Source organism: Schistocerca americana, chromosome 8, assembly GCF_021461395.2.
Source record: "Schistocerca americana isolate TAMUIC-IGC-003095 chromosome 8, iqSchAmer2.1, whole genome shotgun sequence".
Classification (NCBI taxonomy): Eukaryota; Metazoa; Arthropoda; class Insecta; order Orthoptera; family Acrididae; genus Schistocerca; species Schistocerca americana.
This window is the reverse complement of record NC_060126.1, coordinates 194,847,066-194,871,638: the sequence shown is the minus strand read 5'-3', so window position 1 is coordinate 194,871,638 and position 24,573 is coordinate 194,847,066. Positions and strand designations below refer to the sequence as shown.

Below are 24,573 nucleotides of genomic sequence, written 5' to 3'. Positions count from 1 at the left end.
TGCATTTCTGTGACGTTCTCCATAAATTAAAATAATATCTAGTTTTTCTTCATTACTGAAGTCCGGCAATCGACTAGATGATGGCAAATGTAACAAGCCACAAGAAAACAGGTTTTAATGTGGCAACGTATGTGAATTACGTTACAGTATGAGAGCAGTTTAGCAGGTAGAGCATGCCACGATAATATTTGGTACATTTACGGCAGGATACAGGCGCCAGTGCAGGCAACCCCTGCTCTGAGCACAGTACTACACGCGGTTCTTTACGTCAGAAACTGTGACATCGTTACTACCCTTTACGAGCCACATATTTCAGAATTTTAGGGGGTTAGAAACGTGAAACAAAGTGTGTTACCACTAATTGTACCTCTAGTTGTCATTTTGCAACAATAAACATTATGCACAGGACATCCATCATTTTGATACCAAATTATTTGACACATTGTAAGCGGTTGACCGGTTCAAGTAAGGTACAGCTCAAGAAGGGGATAAACTATCCCCCTTTAGGAATGCCATCAATGAAATATGTGTCAATGAGGTGTTGTCATACAATGCCACACCACACATTAACACTCCACTGACATAGTACGTCAATCACATCAAGTTTACCAGCAGTGTGAGGTGCACGCTTGAGTCTCAGGACGCATGCTAGCTGTGCGCTTCATTTATTTCAAGTGTCAACTTCACTGCGCAATTTCTTGGGATATAATTGATGTATTGTGATGCAACCAATGCCACCATTTGTGATTTTTCTTGCTATTGATTGCATATGGGTTTCATAAGCCCCTGCCTTACGTTCATGCTGGTGAAAACCGTTTTTGAATACCTATTGTTCCAGATATATTTGAGGAGGCAGAGTTAAGTGAGACACCCTGTATAGTGAGTGGAAACTTTCCTTCTCATAATATTGTTACATTCCACCCTGGATTTTCCACTGTTTGATTTTTGGCTACGATAATGCATTACTATGCTGTTCATAGCTTACCCACATTCCTATTTTCTTATTCATCATTAAACCTACTCCTGCATTACCCCTGTCACATTTTGTATTTACAACTCACTATTTCATCTGATTAGAAGTCCTGTTCCTCCTGCCGCCAAACTTCACTAGTTCCCACTCACAATATCTAACTTCAAACTATCCATTTCACTTTTTAAATTATCTAATCTACCTAGCCAATTAAGGGATCTAACATTCCTTGCATCGACATGTAGAATGCTGGTTTTGTTTCTCCTTATGATGACACCTTCCTGAGCAGACTCAGCCTACAGGATGCCGCCACCACCATTTACCCATACAATAGAGCTGCATGCCTGCAGAAAATTTATGGGCGTACTTTCCCTTGCTTCCAGGTGTTCTACAAGGCCTGATTTGTCTATCGTGCAGACTGTTGCCCCTCCAATTACTGAAAAGGCTGCTGCTACCCACCAGTTTGTCTGGCCTGTCAACAGATATCTCTCTATGGTGGATGCACTGATGGCACGGCTATCTGTACCACTGAGTCACATGAGCCACCTCACCAATGGTAATGTCCATGGCTCATACAGTACAGCTGTTCCTAATGACTGACATGGAATACTTCATTTTTGTCTATTATTAATGTTGTTTCTTGGTTTTTTCAAAGAAAATTACTTCACATCTTTCTAATTTTGGTCATATCCGTTTAGGTACCCGTTCTGATTACTGTTGTCACAGTTGGATAGCACTGCTCCTTCACTATCAACCGGCAATTTTAGGGATACAAGGACTGATCCAAATTATGTCCAATTTTCTGCTCGAGATAGATTTTGACATACCATGTATTAAATGGCAGGTACATTAGCGTGTTATTGACCAATGTGTGTGCCTTAAGAAAAATATTGATAAAGGAATTAAAAGTTCAGAGAAAATAAATAAAAAATCAGTTTATTCAGATTCTGTGTAGTCTGTTTAACAGTGCAGGTGATTAAAACCTAATATTTTCTATTGTCTTGGCTTGAGGTTCATTTTTAATTACAGAAAAATTATAATTTTCTAATTACACAAAAAGCAGATCTATCATGTTACCAATTTTGTGGGAACTGTCAACAAAGTTAGAGAGAGAGACTTGCAAGCAGTAGAAATGTGGCGAATATCTGATGTGAAGTATTGCTACTTCTAGGTCTTCCCAAGTTTCAGTAGTCTTCTCACAAGTATCTCATCCTGAATTGATGGTATGAGCTTTCTCTTACTGTCATGATATGGAAAGGCTGGTATCTAGACATTCTACGTCCACACAAGGTGTTGAAACACACAGTACAACTTTCTATGAGGTACTTTTGAAGCGCATTAGTCTTCATTTGTCGATCAGCCAGATCAACGTAGTTCAGATCTGGGGTGCTGCATGTCTCGACCGTATTTGAAATAATTCCATCTGAATTTAATACTTGTTATTTGCACATGGAAAGGTTCAAAGGGATTAAATTTATTTTTTACTCATTAAGTTTATGTTGACTGACCTTTTGCTACCTATATTTGGAGCACTGAAACCTGTATAATGTTATGGTTCAGTAAAATCTTACATAAAATGGCCAGCTAGAGAACGGTCATAAAAGTACACCACCCAAAAACAATTTTCATAACAATCTTCTTCACAAACACTTTTGAACAAGATTATGGGTTTGACTACTCAATAGCCACCTTCAGAGTCTCTCAATCTGCTGCACTGCAAGAAATTACAAACATCTAAAAGTAACAACAGTGATATTGTTACATGTTTATAATTTGTTGCAATGCAGCAGAATAAGATGTTCTGAAGATCGCTATTGCATAGCTAAAACTGGTAATCTCCATGGCTGAGAATTCTTAGAGGAACATGACAGAAATAAAAGAAAATTAAATTACACATGCACTTCCAATTAGTTCCAGCATCTTCTCTTTATATTAGTACTGAACATTACCATCAACTGTTGAAACATGTTTCGTGACTAGTATATAGGATCCCACCAATTAAATATTTAAAGATTTATTGTATTTGATAATGTTGCATGCTACTACTGCTTGGTAGATCCTCGGGTGTACGTTCAGCCACCCACTTACAAAGGTTTTATTCCTTTTCCTTTGTGAAAAGGGAGAGCTGTGACTTGTGTATCTAATGAGAATATAACTACACACCGAGATTTAGGGAGGAGGAGGAGGCTAAAATGATGAAGACAACACAAAACACCCAGTTCCTTGGCAGAGAAAATCCCCCAACTCAGTCAGGAATCGAACCTGGGACCCTGTGATCCAGAGGTAGCAATGCTAGCTGCTAGACCACAAGCTGCAAACTGTTGCATCGTGTTGCTAATGGCAAGGCATCTGAAAAGTTGATAATAAATAAGCTCTATGAAGACTTAATTTAAAAACTGATTTGTGAACTATGGTTTATTAGATCCATTTAACATACATAATTTAAATTATGTGATTTACAATGACACATCAAAATTGTGGTAAGAACTTCGCCATAAACATAAATAACTTATGCATCCTAATACTAATAATTATTTCATTTTTTATGAATTCTACCAATTAGTATCATTTCTCCCAAATAATCTTCTGTAGCCTTACTTTAAGAATATCTGGCTACATTGGTAAATTTGTTTTTGGCCCTAATTCATTGTACACTGTCACCCCTATAGACTGTGGAGTCTGTGCATGTGTGAACGAAATTGATTTTTTTGTTTGGAGGTAAACTTTGTTTTGTTTCATCCAATACATAGGACAACTCGGAATACATTTATTACGAGTTTAAATTGAGAAGTGTCTACCAACATATTCGACAACCATATCAACAATGTTTTTGGGCTTCCCCAGTCTCAAACAATTTTACTTCCAAACACGAGGATACAGATGGTTGCATTCTGCTGGAATGCACAATACCAATTTACTTTGAAAAGCACCACATGGGAAATGATGTAGATTTTCTTTTTTTGAAATGTTAAATGACTGTCACACCCCCTATTGTATGCCACATCGTTAGCGTACATGATAATATTTTGGAAAGGATACATTGCTACTCACCACATAAGTTGCAGACAAGCCCGTCTGCAGCTCAATATCTGAGTAGCACTCTATCCCTGAAATAACATTACACACTAAATTTTACCAGCAATTCTTCGTATGGGATATTTTTTCCTCTATGGGCGTTTAATAAATTACGCTAAGTAAATCACATAGTTAACGTGTCTACCATTTTATTTCTTACTATTCATAAAGTACACAATAATTCTGACTGGTGAAGTAAGCTGAAGTATCTCACTGATTGCACGGAACTGACAACCATAACACATTTTCCTCTTTCGTTTGCCACTTGTAGTAATTATTTCGTCGAGTTACGATTAATGGAAACATTTTATTTCGGAATACAATCCTCTAACAGACAGACAGCAGTGCTTGCCAAGTATAGTTACTAGACTGCTTTGGAACTATGTCAAAAATATTAAGCCAGCGGTGGAGGGTTTTGGTACTTCATTGCAAAGCATTCGATTACGGCGAAAACAAGACTTAATTAATCTACTGCTGACAACGCAAGCAAATAAAATAAGTTATTCGCATGACATTTAACATACCAAAATATCTACACAATAACACTTACTAGTAACAATACCTTAAACAATAACCTCCCTCCCACTACTGTCACCTGTGGCTCAGGAAGCGCATTCTTCCTCATTCCTCTAAGATCTTACTGAAAAGACATTTTGGTGGTACTAAACCTCTTTCAGTATTAAGTAAACAAACAGTCAAAATTAAAAGTTGGACATTAGATATAAACTGCATCTTAAACGCTGCATTAATATAATATTTAAAAATATTAATGTTTTCTAACACTGCATGGTCCAAATGTTTTATCATCCGAATATCATCAGTTACGAGGCAAAATTTGTAACAGAACTAATGAATTAAGTTAGACCAAAGTCTTCAGACGACTGTTAAGGTAACTATTACGTATTAATATACACAAATACACTAAAGGTGAGAGTCACTTTTTACCAAAAAGAACGACAAAACTCTTCAACCATAGATGCTCTATTATCTAAGGCTGACCTTCGGGTAAGAATCTTTGACTTGACCTGAAGGGTCTACTTGCCTGATTTCTGGTTTGTAAATTAAAAGTGGCGAATTGTGCTATAATTCCTCCTTACAAGGTCTGTGAATTATATGCATTTGTGTCTGCGTGTAATGTTCTATCAATTATTTCCAGCCATTGAATCAACGAAGAAATATGGCTGCAATTAGTCGCTCATTTCGGCCTGCTAGCAGACTGTTGTCCAGCACAGCACCCTTAATATCATCATCTAGAGGATATGCCGATGAAATGTCATTTACGTTCGCTGCATCAAACCAGGTAACTTTTTAAAGTATGTAGACACAATAAATTTTAAGTATTCAAATTGATTTCATGCAGCACCAAGGAAAAAGATAAGTATAAAGATAATCGCAAGAAAATGAAAATTAATGTTTTCTGCGGAACTAGAAGCATGTCCTTTTCCCTGTTCAGAATTGTTTAGTAGATACCGCCATACGCGTCCATTATTGCTCCTTGTAGGGCACAATGATGCAGTTAAATTTCAGCACTCAAACGTTGCATCCAAAATGCACATTTATTTGTTTTGGGGAAGAAGACTATAGAGCGTATTAATTTACAGCTACCAACAGAATTACCCATTTCACCGCCATAGGGAATAAGAGTGGCCCCTTTTATGTTTTTGTAGAATATCTCTTGCATATGCAGATTTTGTTCGTGAATTTTATTATTTGCCTTATTTCTACACAAACACTGACAGTGAACAGTGTGTTATATTTTTTATGAGATAGTAGAAAAAATGGAAGGGTTCAATGTTACCCCTTGATGTCGGGTAACATAGATTGACCCCTCAAATTTGTTTTTATTATAATCATGTGCACAATGGTCCTGGGATAAATATTAATGTAGTGCCGTATGAGTATAACCTTGTAAAGGGATCTCAATGATCCCCATTGAAAACTGGATGTCAATTGTTGATAAGCTAGGCATCAGTGAAAAACACATTTGTTTCCATGAATATAATTATCACTCCCTTATTTAAAACCACTGGAAAAAACTTTTAGTAAAATCCTTGCTGGAAATTTATACAGAATTCTTTGCCTGTCAGCCTGTGGGTGGGTTTCACCCATCAGCATGCCAATCACATAACAGAATGGGACCATAATGTACGATGTTCTTTTGGAACAAATGTAGTTTTCATTGAGTCAGTGAAGTGAAGCCGTATTACTTCAACTACCTTTTCCTATATTACAACTTTTTGAATAACACACAGTGAAAAGGGTGCTTTCCAATTTTATCCCCAATTACATCATAACAAAGTCATTTGGAAAAAGATACTGCCACTTGCACTTAGTGAGCAGCAAATCTTCAACAGGATTATCTGGAGGATCAGAATCACTATCATCAGTTTCCAGAGTCTCTGGCAATTTCATTACATCAAGCTATTCTTCTTACCAATAATTATCGCATTTTCAGAAGAGATTTTTCTTGGCCTTTGGAAGTTCATTAACTGTGAACGAGTTGGAACATCTAGGAAAACAATAGTTTGTATTATATGTACCTGCACACAATTTGAGCTTTTTGTGTAGCGCAACCGCATTTTCATTTGATCTTTGTAATGATTCTGGACCAATGTTCAATGCACGAACAGCTAAAACAGGTTTACCAGGGGGTCACAACTGCGTGGGGTAGACGTGTGTGTGTGTGTGTGTGTGTGTGTGTGTGTGTGTGTGTGTGTCAAGCCTAGGGTCCGATGATCTCAGCAGTTTGCTCCCATAGGAACTTACCACCACCAGGGGTCAGATAAATTTTCTTTCTTTTTGTGTTTGAAGGACTATTGGTTTTTCTTTTCACATAGACTTTAAATAAGAAACCGGTGATTCAGCTACAGCTTCCTTCTCTTCCATAATCTGTTCACCTGGGGTTTAGGGAGTACAGCTTCTTTTTAATTAACAAGATCACTTCTTCCAATGCTTCCCTAATGACGTCTAAGTACTCTGTTGCACCTTGGAGACCTTTGGTAAGTTTTAGGCAATGCAGTTCTTTTTTTAGTTATGACTTTACTTAATTCTTTAGCTTCACTATGTAATAAAGTTAGTCTGTCGTGTCCATTCTTAAAGCACAAACCCAGTCTCAAACTTATCTAGAAACAGAATGCTTATAACAACAAACTGTACGGGACTAACTATTAATTTAAATTCATTGCTGCCAGAGTCTTAATTTGTAAACAATGATTATAAATTAAACTGTTTTACACCCTATGTAGGCGTGTGTGCTAATGGACAATATTTAGGGGGTCAGTGTTACCCTTTTATAAATAAATTTAAGTTTTTTATTGTTAAAATTGTCTGTACTGTTCACAAGGTCAGACAGCTGCATTAAAATGTGTGAATTTGAACATATAAGATGATATGTGGGGTTTACTTTAAAAAGATGTTAACTATAATATTTTTCAAAATGTTAGTGTGTGAATTCAAATCAACAAATTCCGTTGTATTGATTGATAATTTTTATTTCAAGATGATATGTAAATTTATCTGGAAATGGAAGAAAAGGGTGAAATTGACCTCAGGGTCATGAGAACTCATTACATCAGAATAGGAGGTAAAACTGACAGGTTTTATGCAATAAGAGACATTTTTGAGACCATTTTGAATGCACACATGAATAATTACAGCTGTAAAGGTGCATCCACATGATGCCTTTTTTGTGTTCAACTTGCATATGTACATATATTTCAGATGATGCAACTGTGCATCTGCTTTTGTGCATGTCTCATTTCGTGGAAATGGAGGCCATGTGTGAAGTGCATTGCTACCTGCCTACAGTGGGAATCTTTATGCTTTTTAGCAGACAACAGGTAGCTGAGGCCCATGTGTGTTCGATGTGTAGCATGTTGAGGTTATGTTGTGAAGCAAATTGTGAGCAATAATGTCTGTTGATTCAAAAGGAAGCATAGAAGAATGCTTAAGCTTTTTTAGATATTTACAAACAAAAAAGTCATATGGAGTGGCTCTTCTGAAGATTGAGTAAAAATTAGAGATCTGTTGTCCTGAGCATAAAGTATTATAGAAAAGGTCTCCAATTGAATTTTTCTGAAATGCAAGATATCATAAATTTATAAGTAGAAAAACTGAGAAAAAAAATTTACAAAAATTGTAAGCATATATGAAAACAGTAGCAAATATTTATGCTCTGGCAACTTAAAAGCTCAACAATTGGGGAGCCTGACAGTTGAATAAAAGAAGTGATGGGATATGTTTAGCTCCTCAAAAAACTACTAAAATTGAAATAAAGTACATTGATGATGCAAAAAATGCAAAATTGAAAAATACAATGCCTGTTCTAGTTGATTCGGACACCAATGAAATTCCCAAATTTGTCGAGTACAAGAATGTTTATCTACATGACTAAGATTCTCCCTTCAATATTTCTCACTTTCAGGAATAATCACTGAAATACTTTGTTTTGAAATGAGAATAAATACTTCAAACTGGTATGTCACCATTTACTAGCTAATGAAATTTTATTGCCAGCTATATCGCTGCAGTTTTCCAAGCAGAAACTCTAAACTCTCGCTGTGATCTACTTCGAAATTTGCAGACATAAAATTGTCACTTCGTATTTCTTATACCTCTGTTACTTCTTTACCTACAGCCTATTTGGTGTTTTCTTTTTCTGTTGCCTTTTCATTACAATAAAGTTAGCACACAGTTTCAACCAAAGAAGGGGATTCATAGCATGTTGCTTGCACAGTGAGGCAATGTATTGACGTGAGAACACGTACATGTAAATGCATTCTTTCCACAGACCTTTGTGCGTGCACTTTTATTCTTGTGCATCTGCAGTTGCACAAAGTGCAAGAGGCATCTGATGGATGTAATTTAATGAGTACATAACTGTTGATGTAAGACTGGCAACTGCCAATTTTGAGTATATACGATATAGAAAACAGGGGAGTATGGAAAAAAAACATTGGTATGTCCAGGTGCTAAAAATCGATATGTATGCAATCTAAAATTATATACAGGCATGGACAACCAGAGAGAAGTAAATCAAGGGCAATGTGGTGTGTTGGATATGGTTTTCAGTCTGAAAGGGGAATCGCTACAGATAACTTTTTACTTCTATAGTGCTAGTTGAAAAATTGTTGGATTACAACTTAACATCAGTTGGAACTCTTAGAGCAAACAAGAGAAATAAGTGTTTTTGCATAGTATAACAAGAGGAAAAATCTTCGTTATTTGGATTTACAGAAAAGATGACCATTGTCTCACATGTTCCAAAGAAAAAGAAGTGGTGTTTTCATTTCAGCCCATCACCAAAAGGAGTCTGAGAAGAAGAAGAAAACAGCTGCCATAATTTCTCACTAAAATGGGACTAAAGGGGTAGTAGATGGATGATATGATGACAAAACAATACAGCTCTGTACATACAACAAATCATTAGCTGTACTGAATATTCATGGAAACATCACCGCTCTAAATGTGTATATTCTGTGCTCACAAAAATATCCAGACTGGCAGAAAGATTCCAGGAGCAGGCATTTCCTTCAGGTTAGCGAAACTGTACTTGGGAGAATGAGCAAGAAATCTCCCTGGACCATGTACAGCATTTGTAAAAGCTTTTTAAGCTATTGGAATTGAAGTAAAGAAGACACATTCAGTTGGAAGTAAGAATTAGAGTTGTATCTGAGAAATGAAGACCGTAAAATTAGATTTACTAATAATGATTGCTTCAGATCTTTAATAAACGACCAGTTTAAATTAATAATTGACATTGTTAATTATTTTGAGTGTACAACCTATAATAGCAAAAAATTTCATAATGTTGACCCGGGGCAATTATATTACCCACCTTGGTAACTGGACGGTGTAAAATAATCTCGGTAGCAGAAGGGTTAAGGCTAGTGCTAATACAAACTACACCTGTTGCCACTGAATAGATATTTGTGCTGTAAAGTATATCACTCACTACCAGTCATTGTTTGTGATAACGAAAATTTCAATTTAGTGAAACATGTGCAATGTGTCTAAAGAGTACTACACCCCCTATCCAGTAAACTCTAACTATTAGATTCTTTCATCATGTAGGGCCTAAACGTAATGTACATGATATAGGTACTGGCTCTCTCACCAGGTGAGGCAGTTCCATTTGCCTTGACATTCTATAGTAAGACTAAAGCCCTTGGTTGGTTGAAAGATGCTCTTAAAAGTGTGAGACATTGCAAGTGTGTGTGTGTGTGTGTGTGTGTGTGTGTGTGTGTGTGTGTGTGTGTGTGTGTGTAAGATGGGGGGGGGGGGGGGGGGGGCAATGATTTGTTTATGGAAACAAGAAACTTAAAATGTCTGCACAGGCTAGAAAATGTATACAGCAATGCTGCACAGTTAAATAAGAGATGTAATTACTCAATGAGCTTTAGTGTTATGAGCCTCCTTATGGGGTCTTCTTATATTTGTATGATTACGCACTGTTTGTGCTAGCCTATATTCATTAGAAAAGACATCCTGTAGATCCTCTGGAAAACTTTTCATTAACTGTTCTTCCACTGCTTTTAGTACATAATTTCTGTTTTGGGATTGTTTTAAACTCATGTAACATTATATTTAAGTTTATCTCCACCATCCCCCCTCCTCCTCCCACAGTTGGCTATCATAAAGCATACTACTAATGCGTCGTCGTCATGTTCAGTCCAAAGACTCGTTTGATGCAGCTCTTCATGCTACTGCATCCTGGGCAAGCCTCATCATCTCCAGATAACTACTGCAACTTACATTCTTCTGAATTTGGATACTTTATTTATCTCTTGGCCTCACTCTAAAAGTTTTACCCTTCACAATTCCCACCAATACTAAATTGGTTATCCCTTGATGTCTCAGAATGGGTCGTGTCAACCGATCCCTTCTTCTAGCCAGGGTGTACCACAATTTTTTTCCCCTCAATTCTGTTCAGTACTCCTTCATTAGTTACATGACTTACCCATATAATTGTCAGTATTCTCCTGTAGAACCACATTTGAAAAGTGTCAATTCTATTCTTGCTTAAACTGTTTACCGTCATTGTTTCACTTTAATACCTGGCTACTTTACAGATAAAAGCTTTCTGAAAAGACTTCCTGACTCTTAAATTCATATTCAGTGTTAAAAAATTTCTCTTCTCCAGAGACACTTTCATTGGCATTGCCAGTCTATATTTTAACTCCTCTCTACTTTTACCATCATCCATTATTCTACTTACCAAATAAATAATCTCATTTACTAATTCACATGTCTCATTTCGTATTGTAATTCCCTCAGCGTCATCTGATTTAATCAGTTACCCACTCGTGGGTAACTGAAGGCATTGGGATCTCTAGTATTAGAAAGAGGAAACTGCGTATGGAAGCAAAGAACAACCATGATGTCGAGTTTGTCAGCTATGTAAACAAATACAAAAGAATATTTGGTAGAGTAGTTAAACAGGCAAAACAAATGGCAAACAGTAAATACATACCAGATGCCACAAATAAATCAAAAGCTGTATGGCAGATTATCAGGGCTGAAATAGGTGCTGAAAAAGACAAATTTTTAGTCATAAATTAGAAATAGATGTGGAAATGATTACAAACTCCAGACATATTTACGAAGAATTTAACAGGTATTTCATAAATTCTAACAAAATTGACAATCTCCATCCACCACACAAGTCCCAATGTAATGTGGCCCAGATCAGTAGAATTCAAATTCACCCATGTATCCTGCTAAGAAGTGGCTAATATTATAAAATCCCTAAAAAATTTCAAATCTGTGGGCTGGGATGAAGTCAAACAAAAATAATAAAGGCAGGATGTCATAATATTGCACCCCAACTCTGTCACATAATAAATAAATCGTTTTATGAGGGCTGCTTTCCGGACAGGCTGAAGTATGTGGAAGTTCGACCTATCTACAGAAAGGGCAGACAACAGGAATAGGAAATTTTTGCCCAGTATCAATACTACCAATTATTTCTAAAATATTTGAGCAAGTAGTGTGTAACTAACTAGAAAAATATAATAAAAAACATAATTTTATTCTTATTAATCAGTATGAATTTAGGAAGGGCCGAAGCACTGTGCATGCTACTAATGAACTAATCTCTAAAATAAGCAAATGCCTCGATAACAGGGAGAGCGTATCCATTATGTTCTGCGACCTCAATAAGGCATTTGATATGGTAAACCATAAGCAGCTGCTCCTTAAATTAGCTCCTTATGGCTTCCATGAAAAATCTTTAAGTTAGTTCACAAAAATAGGAAACAGAGGGTAGTTTTACAACATAAGGGTGAGAAGGCTTGCTCTAGTTGGAAGGGAATGTAAGCAGGTGTTCCCTAGGGGTCCATACTAGGCCCATTACTATTTCTATATTATATAAATGACATTCCAGGTAAGGTAACTTCGGATACAATTCTGTATGGAGATGACTCAGTAGCAGTAGTTTGCTGCAAAAACACTTAAGAATTAGCACAGAAAACGAAATTCTCTTCAAAGACTACAAAATTGGATAAATAGTAATGCTATTAAACTCAATCTAACAAAAACACAAATTGTACACTTCAAACTAACTGTTGAATATATAACACTGTTAAGTTATGAAGGCATAGAAATGATAACTGCAGAATCTGTTAAATTTCTGGGAGTGGCCATAAACAAAAACCTGTCATGGACTGTTCATGTGGATTGCTCACTGGAGCGGTTAAATAGTTTTGTTTACGGAGTGGGGGTTCTAAATAAAGTAACTGACTTAGCTGTTAGGAAAATTGTGTATCGTGCATATTTTATATCAGTTGTAAGATACGGCATAATTTTTTGGGGAGTTGAAGGGTGCCTTCTCACAGTGTTCAAGCTGCAGAAAAAAATTATCAGAGCTATGACTGTCTATTGTTTGTTCCAGTCATGCATTTGTAAGCCTTGACTACTGACATTTATCTTTCAGTTAGAAAACCCACCTCTTTTTTTTTTTTTTTTTTAGGGAAATTCTTTTACACATGGTTATGAAACAATGCACAAACAAGATTACATGTTACCTTGCCACAGACTAACATTTTTCGAAAATGGCTTTGAAGCTTAACAACAAGTGTGTTCAAAGTTGAAAGACTGCAAGCTAGAACCCACAGGTGTAAACATTGAAAAATAATTAAAAAGCAAATGCTTCTACAATGTGGATGATCTTATAAAATGAGGAAGACAAGTTAGGTGATATTACATTTGTTTTGTTTTCCTGTCTCTTCTAAATTATGTTCTATGTGTATGCTTATGTTCCCTTTTAATGGAGGTATGTGTTCTTTTTATGTGTGTCCATACTTATAAACTATGTATCTAAATATCTAGATATATACTACTTTTATGAAAATACGTGCTCTTTCAAGTATGTCCATATTTATAAACTAGAGAAACAAACATGAAAAATACTTCAAACGAATGATTTTAAACCACTGTGGAAATTAAAAGAAATTGGAGGAAATCTAACATGTAATTATCTTTTTATGTTGTAATGTGCCTCTGGAAGCATCTATAAGCTTTGTTTCAATGTATCTTGTTCTGAGGTAAACTTAGGTAGGCATTTTCACTGATGAATCACCAATGTTTCAATCAAATGATTGTATATAACATGACATATGACAAAGATTATTTTCTCTTCTACTGCCTTGTATAGACCCGTCCATATACTCCTTCCACTTGTCAGCTTTACTTTCTTTGCTTAGTACTGGTTTTCCATAAAAGTTCTTGATATCCATATAGCTGCTTCTCTTTCTCCAAGGTATCTTTAATTTTCCTATAAGCAGTGTATATCTGTCTGCTAGTGAAATACTCTATGATGCTATATATGATTACATTTGCCCTCTAGCCATTCCTGCTTAGCCATTTTGCATTTCCTGTCAGTCTCATTTTTTAGATGTTTGTATTCCCTTCTGCTTGGTTCGTTTGCTGTTTGATCCCCTCTGCTGTTTTCGCCGTTTCATCTCTCTTCTTTCCCCCATTCTAGTCAATCCTTGTCTAATGCTCCCTTTGAGACTCTTAAAGTCTCATCTCCTTAATTTCCTACCTTTCTGCAGTTTCTTTAGTTTAAATAAACAATACATTTTGGTTGGAGTCCACGTCTGCCCCTGGAAATGTCTTCCAGTTTCAATTCTGGCTCTGAAATCTTTCTTGCCATTATATAATCATTCTGAAACCTTCTGGTACCTCCAGATCTCTTCCAAGTATAAAACCTTCTTTCATGATTCTCAAACCAAGTGTTAGCTATGATAAAATTATGCTCTATGGCAAAACTCTATGTAGCGGCTTCCTCTTTCATTCCTTTCCCCCAGTCTACAATCACCTATAAGTTTTCCTTCTTTTCATACTATCGAATTCCAGTCTCCCATCACAATTAAATTGTCTCCCTCAACTAGATGAATAATTTCTTCAATCTTCATCTGCTGAAATGGTTGGCATAAGAACTTGTACTGCTGTGGTGGACGTTGCCCATGTCCAATTTGGCTGCAGTAATGCTTTACTATGCTGTTCATAGTACCTTACCCACATTTCAGTTTTCTGATTCATTATTAAATCTACTCCTGCTTTACTCCAATTTCTGCTTTACTCCAATTTGATTTTGTATTTGTAATGCTGTAATCAGCTGACCAGAAGTCCTGTTCCTCCTGTCACCAAACTTCACCAATTCTCACTGTATCTAACTTCAACCTCAGTACTTCCTTTTTTAAAGTCTCTAACCTATGTTCCTGCAGTCCTTATAATGCCAGTTTTTTCTTCTGAAGATGACATCTTCCTGAGTAATCTGTGGCCAGAGATCTGCATATGGTGTGTTAAAAGTAATTTTTTTTAATACTAGCTGATGTCTCTTTTTCGCTTGTGATGACACTTGGCATATGTTGCCACAAATACAGGGTCCAGCAATAAAACTTCCCGCATTTGACGGTGATGAGATGTAGTGAGGATACTGATGTGGAGTGTGTTTTCTTTGAAAGCGGTGTACGTGTCATTTTCAGTGTGCTCCATGGTATGGCTTTGGTGGTTCTTTGATTAGTACTCTGCAAGTGTTTCAGAGATGATTCGAACTTGGCTGACATGATCATGTCCCAGATACCAAAACTATTCAGCTGTGGGTATCAAAGGATTCAGCACTGAAAGGAAAAGCTACTGGCTGTCCTTGGACTGCAACAATACTGGAAAATGTGGCATGTGTAGTGTGTCGGTGCCACAATCACCAGTGCATTCAGCATTTAAACATGCAACTGCCCTGGGATTATCTGATAGGAGTGTAAGAAGAATTCTTCGTATAGAACTTCATATGCACCCCTTCAAAATGATGGTTACCCAGGAATTAAATGAAAGAGATTTTGAAACTCGCAGAGCTGCCTGTGAGGAAATTCTTAAAAACATTCCACCTGGCACTTTATTTCTTCGGATGAGGCCTCTTTCCACTTTTCAGGAACTGTAAACAAACAGAATTTCTACTACAGGGCTGCGGAAAACCCTCGTGAAATTCATCAGCGACCACTACACAGCACTCGTGTGACAGTTTGGTGTGCCATTGCTGAATGTTTTGTGTGGGGATTGTATTTTTTCAAAGAAGGTGGCCACACAGTAACAGTTAATTCAAACCGTTATTGTCGCATGCTAGAGACCTTCCTCCAACCTAGGCTAAAGAAGTTTATTGCAGATCATGAAGATCGAGAAGTGCAGTTCCAGCAAGACGGATCAACAACCTCTTGGTGTTCTATGAAATTGTTGTGCGAATTAGTTTCTGGTCTTCTTGCTTCTTTGCAAGAAGACATCGCATGGCCCTCAAGATCACCTGATTAATCGCCTTGATTTTTTTCTTTGGGGACATTTAAAGGCTCTAGTGTACAAACATCATCCCACAACACTGCAAGCACTTAAAAAGGCCATTACCCAAGAATTGGTAGCCACTCAAAGAGAAATGCCATGTGCCGTGTCTGCCATTGTGAAGGCTCTGGAAATCGCAAATTACAATGAACATGTAAATGTCATTGCTGGCATGGCAAAATGTAATATTTTGAAATGATTCACACTTCAAACTGTTGCTACATTGATAGTGGAATGTGTGATAAATTCCATCATGGTGACTGCATCTGGCATTCTGCATTGTTGAATAGAGTGCTGCTAAATGTAATGGTTTGGATAACATTGGGTGCAACATATTGTCTTCATATTAAGTGCAATCTGACAGAATCTGCAACATAGGCCTGAGGTAGGCTTTCTATCCAATGTACTGCCTACTCCACATTTTGGAAATAGCAGGAAAAGTCCTGGCCACATGTGAGGATCAATGCTCAGGTACTCTTCATAAGATGATTGGTGTCACTGCTTGTCTGGTCCATTTACCACACAAGCCCATTGAATATGTACATATGCATGTGTTCCTCAGATAAATATTTAGGCCTTCTGAGTATATACCATACTGATTAGAGGCTAAGCCTGTAGAACAGGAAGAGCTTTTCACTGTGGTGAATCATCTCTGTAATGCAGGTAATTTCTGTATAATCTTCAGTAAATTTTGATCATCATTGTCTCGACATTGAAGTTTTGGAAAACTTAAGTGTCATTCATATTCCAGTTATACATTAAACAATGTTATTCATTACGTTTTGTCCTACAGGTTTTTTATGAAAATGCGAGTGTACGTCAAGTAGATGTGCCATCATTCAGTGGTACATTTGGTATTCTACCACGCCATGTCCCTACTCTGGCTGTCCTGCAGCCAGGAATTGTTACAGTTTTTGAAAATGATGGAAGTAGTAAAAAGATATTTGTCTCCAGTGGCACTATAAGTATTAATGAGGATTCATCTGTTCAGGTAACATCAGCTACAAGGTATTCAATGTATTTTAAAAAGTTTGTTCCTTGAGTAACCAAAACCTTGTATGTGGAGTATGTAACTTAAGTGATTATATTTCATTTCTAGGATTAAGATTACAGACTATATGCACAATAACCATAAATATTTATAGGTGTAAGTGGGCAGAGTTCAACTGACAATGGACCAAAATGGCCAAGAAAAGTGTTATTTACGTAATTCAAAGTCAAGTTTTCTTTGACATTGCTATTGCAACAGCTGATGCAATACATATTTTGTAGGCCACAGCAATGCATTATCACCATATTGTTCAGGGTGTGTACGACCCGGGACAACCGGGAGATCAGGGAATTTTTTCATCCGGGAAAAACCCGGGGAATTTTTTAGAACTCCAGGATATTTTTGTCTTAGTTTTCAGTTAATTTTTTGTAATTTTGACTGATAAGAAATAATACTCTAACAAAGGATATTACTGCATCTCGTTACTGCAAAGTAATACTGCAGCAATAAAACATAAACAAGAGAAAAAAACTAAAATAAAAGTTAAGTTGCAAAGGAAATGTACCATGTACACAACATAACACAGTGCTCATACAAGTGTCTGCCGGTAGAAAAATGTTTCAAAGGCTTTAGGAAGACTATGCAATGCTTCGTAACAACGCATTGCCTCCGATGAGCATGGCGTCAAAACTTTACATTAGATTCGTGTGAGCAGTTGCGAGCGGACCCATGTGCATGCGCAGTTGAGTCGCGCATGTACCTTCTCACACTTCTGGCTACAAAAGTGTGGCTGTTAGCTGTGTAAGCAAGCAGCAAGATGCTACCCGGCAAAATTTTACTGGCGTGCGTTAAGCTGCCATATTCTCTGGGAGCAAACCGGGGTATCTGCCTCGGTTGGCAATTTCAGTCAAGCATTAATCGCCTTGCAGAACAGTGAAGTTATTTTTGTCGGTTTGCTAAAGAAATATGGCTTTATTAATATTTTCTGCTGAGTCAGTTTATTTGAAACGAAGTGTTTAATTCCACACTATTGGCTGTTTTCAACTTGTAGCACGTATGGCATTATGCCATAATAAAAAAACAAATGAGACAGTACAGTACTGGTACTCCAAGAAAATTTCCAACCGAATCTGGACATAGGAATGTGCACTTTAAGCTGAACTATCCGTTTTAGTATGGTTCACGGAATTCTTCTAATGCCTTGTTTCTTTTATGATATAATGTAAGATCTTTTAATGTTTTATACGTACGAACAATACGGGCTTACTGCGGCATTGTAGCTGCGCAAGCGCGGTGACGCCTGTTATCTGGCGCTCTCTGGCAAGTACTGAAAAAAATGGTTCACGTGGCTCTGAGCACTATGGGACTTAACATCTGAGGTCATCAGTCCCCTAGAACGTAGAACTACTTAAACCTATCTAACCTAAGGACACCACACACATCCATGCCCGAGGCAGGATACGAACTTTAGACTGTAGCGGTCGCACAGTTGCAGACTGAAGCGCCTAGAACCTCGGTTGACTCTCATTTAAAAAGCAAGTATTTGAGTATGACCATATAGAAAAAATTTCGAGCCCAGAAGATCAGACATTTATCTTGGTATTAAAACTTTTACTGGCACATTTGTGTGATGTATCTTAAAGTGTAACACTCGCAAAAAAAGATCAACATTATACGTGAAAGTTTAGCTTCTCTTGCAGCTTATTAATCGTAGAGACCAATATTATATGTGAAAGCTCTGCTTTTCTTGTAGCAACACTATGCATATTAATGTACACCATTAACTTTTCCTGTTCGTGTGCACGTGCTACTTAACAGTCATAATGCTATTGGCTGACTACATCACGTGACATGAGCTATGACTGGCTTACAGAAGCGCATCACAATCTCGATTTCAATACTTTGGAGAGTAACATGCACTGTTTGGTGGAATTCGAATTTATACTTTCGTAATACAAAAATATGCAGCGTAAATGATCTTTTTTCTGAGTTTCGTTTTCAAAAGGGCTCAGAAATTCTACGCCAGTGTATGAGCCCATAACCATTCAAAGGATTGATAAGTTTTACAGTTCCAAGAAAAAGTATACTATTACTTAACACGAAAAAAGTGTATTTTGACCCAGGAGAGAGTGTGTTTTTAACTGGGAAATCCGGGCATTTTTCCTTGTCCTTGTATACATCCTGTTGTTTTATTCATTCCATGGAAGTTTAGTACTTCTGAATGTTCTAAATAATGAACTAAGGCAATATTTATTTTGGAGAGTTCAGAGAAAGCATTGCTGATTCTTACCTTCCTGGAAATTTCTTTAAAGCTATGCATATATTGTATGTCAAACCAATTAGCAATGTTCCATATAGGTGGTGTTAAATGTTTTACAAAACAGTTATAGTCTTGTGGTCCTTTTGTTAGTTTGGTAATGCACGATATTGCTTTTTCCTTTATTACACCATGAAAATTTCTTATAGGTCCTGGCAGAAGAGGCTCACCCAGTAGAGAATTTGGACCCTAGTGCCATTCGTGATATTGTAACGAAAGCACAGTCAGAACTATCAGCAGCGGCAGATGATCGTGCCAAAGCAGAAGCAGCGATTGCGGTTGAAGTTGCAGAAGCATTGTCAAAGGCTGTCAGTTAGATATACATGAATGCAGTACAAAGGACTGTAGCTGAATATTATTTGTTTAGGTTTCTTGTACATGAATCAGTGTAACATTGTATGTGGACGCCACATGTACTTCCTGAAAAATGTTAATAATAAAAAGTTGTCACTCTTGTCAAGGTTGCTGCTGTACAATGTACAAATTTTCCAACCCAAAATGGCTGCCTTGGGCAAAATTAGTGCAGTTCATTGTGAAAAATTAATTTCAGTTTTACCAAATAATATCTGCAATAAGCAATCTGCTAGTTGTCAGGGCAGTCACTTGTCTGTTTTGTCATGTCAGTTTTTATACATACATGATCATTCATTCTTCAGTAATTGCCCAAAGTTTATTGTTAATAAAGTGAAAATTATATTCTGTGAAAAAAGTAAGTTTCATATTGTTACTGGCCATTGCAGAGTAACATACAGGATTGTAATTTATATTCAAACTTGAACTGTAATAGCAAAATCTGTAGCAGGAGATACTATTGCTATGCATTTGAAAAATGCTTCTTACTAACAGGTGCCCTTGCACGTATGAACTACGGAGACAGTGTGCTGTAAATGGCCAAGATGTGAGCTTCAGTTTTGTTAAAAATGAGCATTTTTAATATGCAGTTTGTTACGTAAAAGTCTACAGCTTAATTTTCAACATAATTTGAATGTTTTTGATGTGTTCATTCACGTCAACTGAGTAAAAGGCAATTAGGCTGGTAGCAGCTACAGCAGAGCCTCACACCTGATGCTGTGGCCTGTTGGTGAAAAGTAACATCACTTTGCTTGTAGCAGTTGACAAAAGTGCAGGATGAAGTGGGAACCACTAGGTGCTAAATCCAGGCTATATACAGAGTGGAAGTTGTTCACAGCTGTGTGTGATACCTCTTATTTCTGAAGCCATGTCTGGATGGGCATTTTCATGAATAGAAAAAGCCTTTACTGAGGATAGAGTTTAGCTAGTATTGTAACATCAGCTGCATGTGATTTTTTTATACTAAAATTGTGTGCTTTAACTGAATGCCTCCATTCTACTTCTACTCTCCGCAAAACATTGTGAGGTGCATGGCAGAGGGTACGTCCTGTTGCACCAGTTATTAGGGTTTCTTTCTGTTCCATTTGTGTATGCAGTGGGGGGGGGGGGGGGGATGAATGATGTTTGAATGCCTGTGTGCTTGCAATTATTGTAATCTTATCCTCATGATCCCTACTGTGTTGCATATTCCTAGAGCAATAATTTAAAGCCAGTTTTTGAAACTTTGTTAATAAACTTTCTTGAAATAGTTTCTTTCTTCATGGTTGCCAAAGGTTCTTAAAATCGGGGAACTTCAAGTTAGGCAAATTTGAAAAATAAAAAAAAACACTGGAAAAATCTTGTTTTTCATCTCAGTAGATGACATGGTTTCTGTACTGAGGTGTCATGCATTGTCACTGACTGGGTGCAGCTGAGTACATGCACTGCTTCTCCCCTTCCTACCACTCCTCTTAGCTTGCAGTAGGTGCTGCCACCACTTCTTGCCATTAGCCAACAAGACGGAGGGAGGCATGAGGAGTGCTTTGTTTGGACCTGATTCTCAGACTATGTAGACGCAACAGCTGGAGATGGTCATGTGTGCATGAGTTGTCTGACAAAAGCTACGGCTGAAAATTTTGTCTTTTCTATGGGCCTGTCTGCAGCTAAGCAATCATCTTTATGGTGAGTTGCTACCTATCATTATCTCAGAGTACTTGAACAAGTTATCAGTTGCACGAACTGATCACTATGGTCTCACTAAATCAACATGCTGTCTGTGGCTCATGAATAGCTGGCCACATGAGTGGATTTCCACAACTGGCCAAAACCAGAGGCTGTTTCTAAGGGCATTTGTAATGGATCGAGCCTGCTGATCTGAAGCTATTCAGTTCCCACTAATGTGCAGGCCCTGCCTGCAGGCTGGATCTGTGTGTGGCATAATGCACTGGATTTTCATAGTTTATTCATGGACCCAGGACTGTCATGCTCCTCAGCAGGCCAGAGGCCATGGATTTCAGGAATTGCAACTGTCTCGCCCCAAGTACATTGTGGTGTTTTATAGACATTTTATTTATTCTAATTCATTTTGCCACTTCAGAAGTAGTTTATATTTTAGAAAGTATGGACGACAAGAAGAAAATCCAGTCACTGGCAGTTTGCACACTATGTACTCACATATTTCTTGAAACAAAAATCACAATACCTGTAAAATATGATACAACACAGAGGGTAATAAACAACAATGAACATAGTAGAACCAACATTTTATTGGTGGTTGCTTAGTGTTGGTTTACACAAGTCTTCCCTCCCTTAAACACTTCTTTCAAGAAGCCTACTTTTTCCTGAAGTTATTAATGAAATCGGTGAAGGTATTTTAAATGCCTTGCGACTCCAAGGAAAATCGTATTTTTGTCAACAAATGTTTTGTTTTATCAAAATAAAATGTCAGTGGTCTTCATGAAAAACACACATACCATTTGGCTTGCTCTCTCCATCTAAAAACAGTTCATAACAAAAGCTGTTGATGTTAGTACTTAAGATTTTTGCTCACATCGGGAAACACCATCTGCTTGCAAGTTTTTTTGGCTATTTCCTCGTTGGCACTATTGTTTGTTGAACCATAGCTGCAAAGACAAATTGTCAACTTACGTCTCAACTCACCTTTGAGATCTCAAAATTTGTCAGAGAAAAATGCTAAAATTCGTTTGGAAATATCATGGAACTTCATATGGGGAAACTTTGGCAACCCTGATCTTAGTCTTCCAGTTTTTCCTTCAATATCTCTGTGACACACTCCCACAGATAAAAAAAAACTGAGCACTTGTTTGTGTGTTAAAGATACCCTGTTAGTCCTATCTGGTATGGGTCCCACACTCTTTGAGCAATGTTCTAAATCCAGTTGTAAGAAATCTCCTTTGTAGATGGATTGCACTTCACCAGTATTCTATCAATAAACCAAAGTCTACCACCTGCTTTACCCACAACTGAACCTATGTGATCATTCCATTTCATATCCCAACGAAGTGTTACTCAGATGAGAGTTTTGTGAAGTGCAAAATTTTACATTTCTGAACATTTAAAGCAAATTGCCAATCTCTGTACCACTTTTAAATCTTTTCAAGACAACTCAATATTTATGCATTTTTTTTCAGATAGTGCTTAATTATAGATAACTGCACCATTTGCAAAAGCTTGATTTTACTGTTAATATTGTCTGCAAGGTCATAAATATACAAAATGAGCAGCAAGGGTCCCAAAACACTTCCCTGAGGCACATCTGAAGTTACTTCTACAGCTGACAATGACTCTCCATCTAAGTTAACATGGGATGAGAAGTTCCGCCTTATGCAAGACACCTTTTTTCTTTTTGTTTCACCCATACATGTTTCAGCACTTTTGTGCTATCGTCAGTGGGCTCTATTTTTATTTTTAACTGTAAATTTGTTGTTAACATATTAACATCTGCGTCGTTTACAAAATTATGTGAAGGTTGCATTTATAACTTAATTGGCGAAAAGTAACATACCTTACATGATGTTATTGTCCTCTTGGTTTGGTAGCTGTTTTGCTACACAATTTACAACTTATCATTTGCAAACAGCAAAACGTAATTTATTTTCTGTTTGTTATGCATTTACGAACGGAAATAAGACTGTATCACGTTTTCTTTCTGTAACTTACAGTTTTGAAGTTGTGGTATGTTTTCCTGTGTTGCTGGCGAAGTAAATAGGCTTACTTCTTTGCCTGTGTTCGCGTGGCAATGCAGTTTTTCTGATTACTCAAAACATAGGCGGAGTTTTCGTTGCCATTACGTGTTGTTGTGGCTGTGTGGCATTCATTTGTTTCGTAGCATGTTCTGCTGGGTGAGGCGCGTGAGTTTGAATTGTATTTGGTGTTAGTGGTGTGTGGTTTATGTGGGTTTGTGTCTGTGTGATGAGTACTGGGGCAGAGAGAGAGAGTAAAAAAGAAAAGAGAGAGAGAGAGAGTAAGAAAGAAAAGAGAGAGAGAGAGGATTTGTGTGTGTGTGTGTGTGTGTGTGTGTGTGTGTGTGTGTGTGTGTGTTGCACAGTGATGTGTATTCATTGAGTACTTTCTTTCCTTGGGCTATTGATTTTTGGATGTGATAGTCTTATTTCCGTTCGTAAATGCATAACAAACAGAAAATAAATTACGTTTTGCTGTTTGCAGATGACAAGTTGTATATTGTGTAGCAAAACAGCTACCAAAACAAGACAATAACATCATGTAAGGTATGTTACTTTTTGCCAATTAAGTTATAAATGCAACCTTTACATAATTTTGTAAACGACGCAAATGTTAATATGTTAACAACAAATTTACAGTTAAAAATAAAAATAGAACCCACTGACGATAGCACAAAAGTGCTGAAACATGTATGGGTGAAACAAAAAGAAAAAAGGTGTCTTGCATAAGGCGGAACTTCATTCCATTTTCTTAGCAAGCACGGAGACGACAAGAAGTGCACCACAATATGATAATAAGATAACATGTTGTGTCCTCCCCACAAAAAGTCCTCAATCCAGTCACAAATTTCACTTGATACCCCATATGATCATACTTTCAACAATAAGCATAGGTACGGTACATAGTCAAACACTTTTCAGCAGTGAAGAAATACTGCACCTACTGATTGTCTTGATCAAAAGCTTTCGGTACGTCATGTGAGAAAAGTGAGTTTTATATGATGGATTTCAAAAAGTCAATGTTGGTTGGCATTGAGATGGTCATTCTGTTCAAGATACCTCATTAGGTTTTAGCTCAGAATATGTTCCAAGATTCTACAACAAATCTATGTCAAGGATATTGGACGGTAGTTTTGTCACACTTGCTGTCCTTTTTTGGTGTGATCTGTGTTGATCTACTTTAAACTATACTTAGAATAGGGGCTAACTCAGCTGCAAATTCAGTATAGAATCTGACAGGGATCCTATTGGGACCTGGAGCTTTGTTGAATTTCAATGATTTCAGCTGTTTCTCAACACATCTAACAATACATTTTTCATTCATCTTTTCAATGGTACAGGGTCTTGATTAGGCAAT

At 37.1% G+C, this 24,573-nt stretch overlaps 2 protein-coding genes across 6 annotated transcripts in view; one reads left to right on the top strand and one right to left on the bottom strand.

Annotated features, from left to right (window-relative positions):
- LOC124544656 (inhibitor of nuclear factor kappa-B kinase subunit alpha) overlaps positions 1 to 5,002 on the bottom strand; it is a 177,210-nt gene extending 172,208 nt beyond the window's left edge. The window contains exons 1-2 of one of the 5 annotated variants that reach the window (XM_047123274.1): positions 4,991 to 5,002; positions 1,363 to 1,367 (exon numbers count right to left, since the gene is read on the bottom strand). Coding sequence is in view for 2 of the 5 variants with exons in the window: in XM_047123270.1 (XP_046979226.1) it covers positions 1,363 to 1,367; positions 4,827 to 4,852 (31 nt within the window). In the remaining 3 variants the exon portion in view is untranslated. Of the gene's footprint in view, positions 1 to 1,362; positions 1,368 to 4,021; positions 4,051 to 4,595; positions 4,730 to 4,826; positions 4,935 to 4,990 lie in introns of those variants that run through there. The other 4 variants (XM_047123270.1, XM_047123272.1, XM_047123271.1 and 1 more) reach the window with 4 other exon arrangements.
- Positions 5,003 to 5,043: 41 nt separating this feature from the next.
- On the top strand, positions 5,044 to 19,642 carry LOC124544801 (ATP synthase subunit delta, mitochondrial). Its single transcript, XM_047123485.1, has 4 exons — positions 5,044 to 5,097; positions 5,202 to 5,345; positions 16,668 to 16,865; positions 19,332 to 19,642. Exons 2-4 carry the CDS (start codon positions 5,223 to 5,225, stop codon positions 19,497 to 19,499), a joined length of 489 nt encoding a protein of 162 aa, XP_046979441.1. The 5' UTR covers positions 5,044 to 5,097; positions 5,202 to 5,222; the 3' UTR covers positions 19,500 to 19,642.
- Positions 19,643 to 24,573: the final 4,931 nt, after the last annotated feature.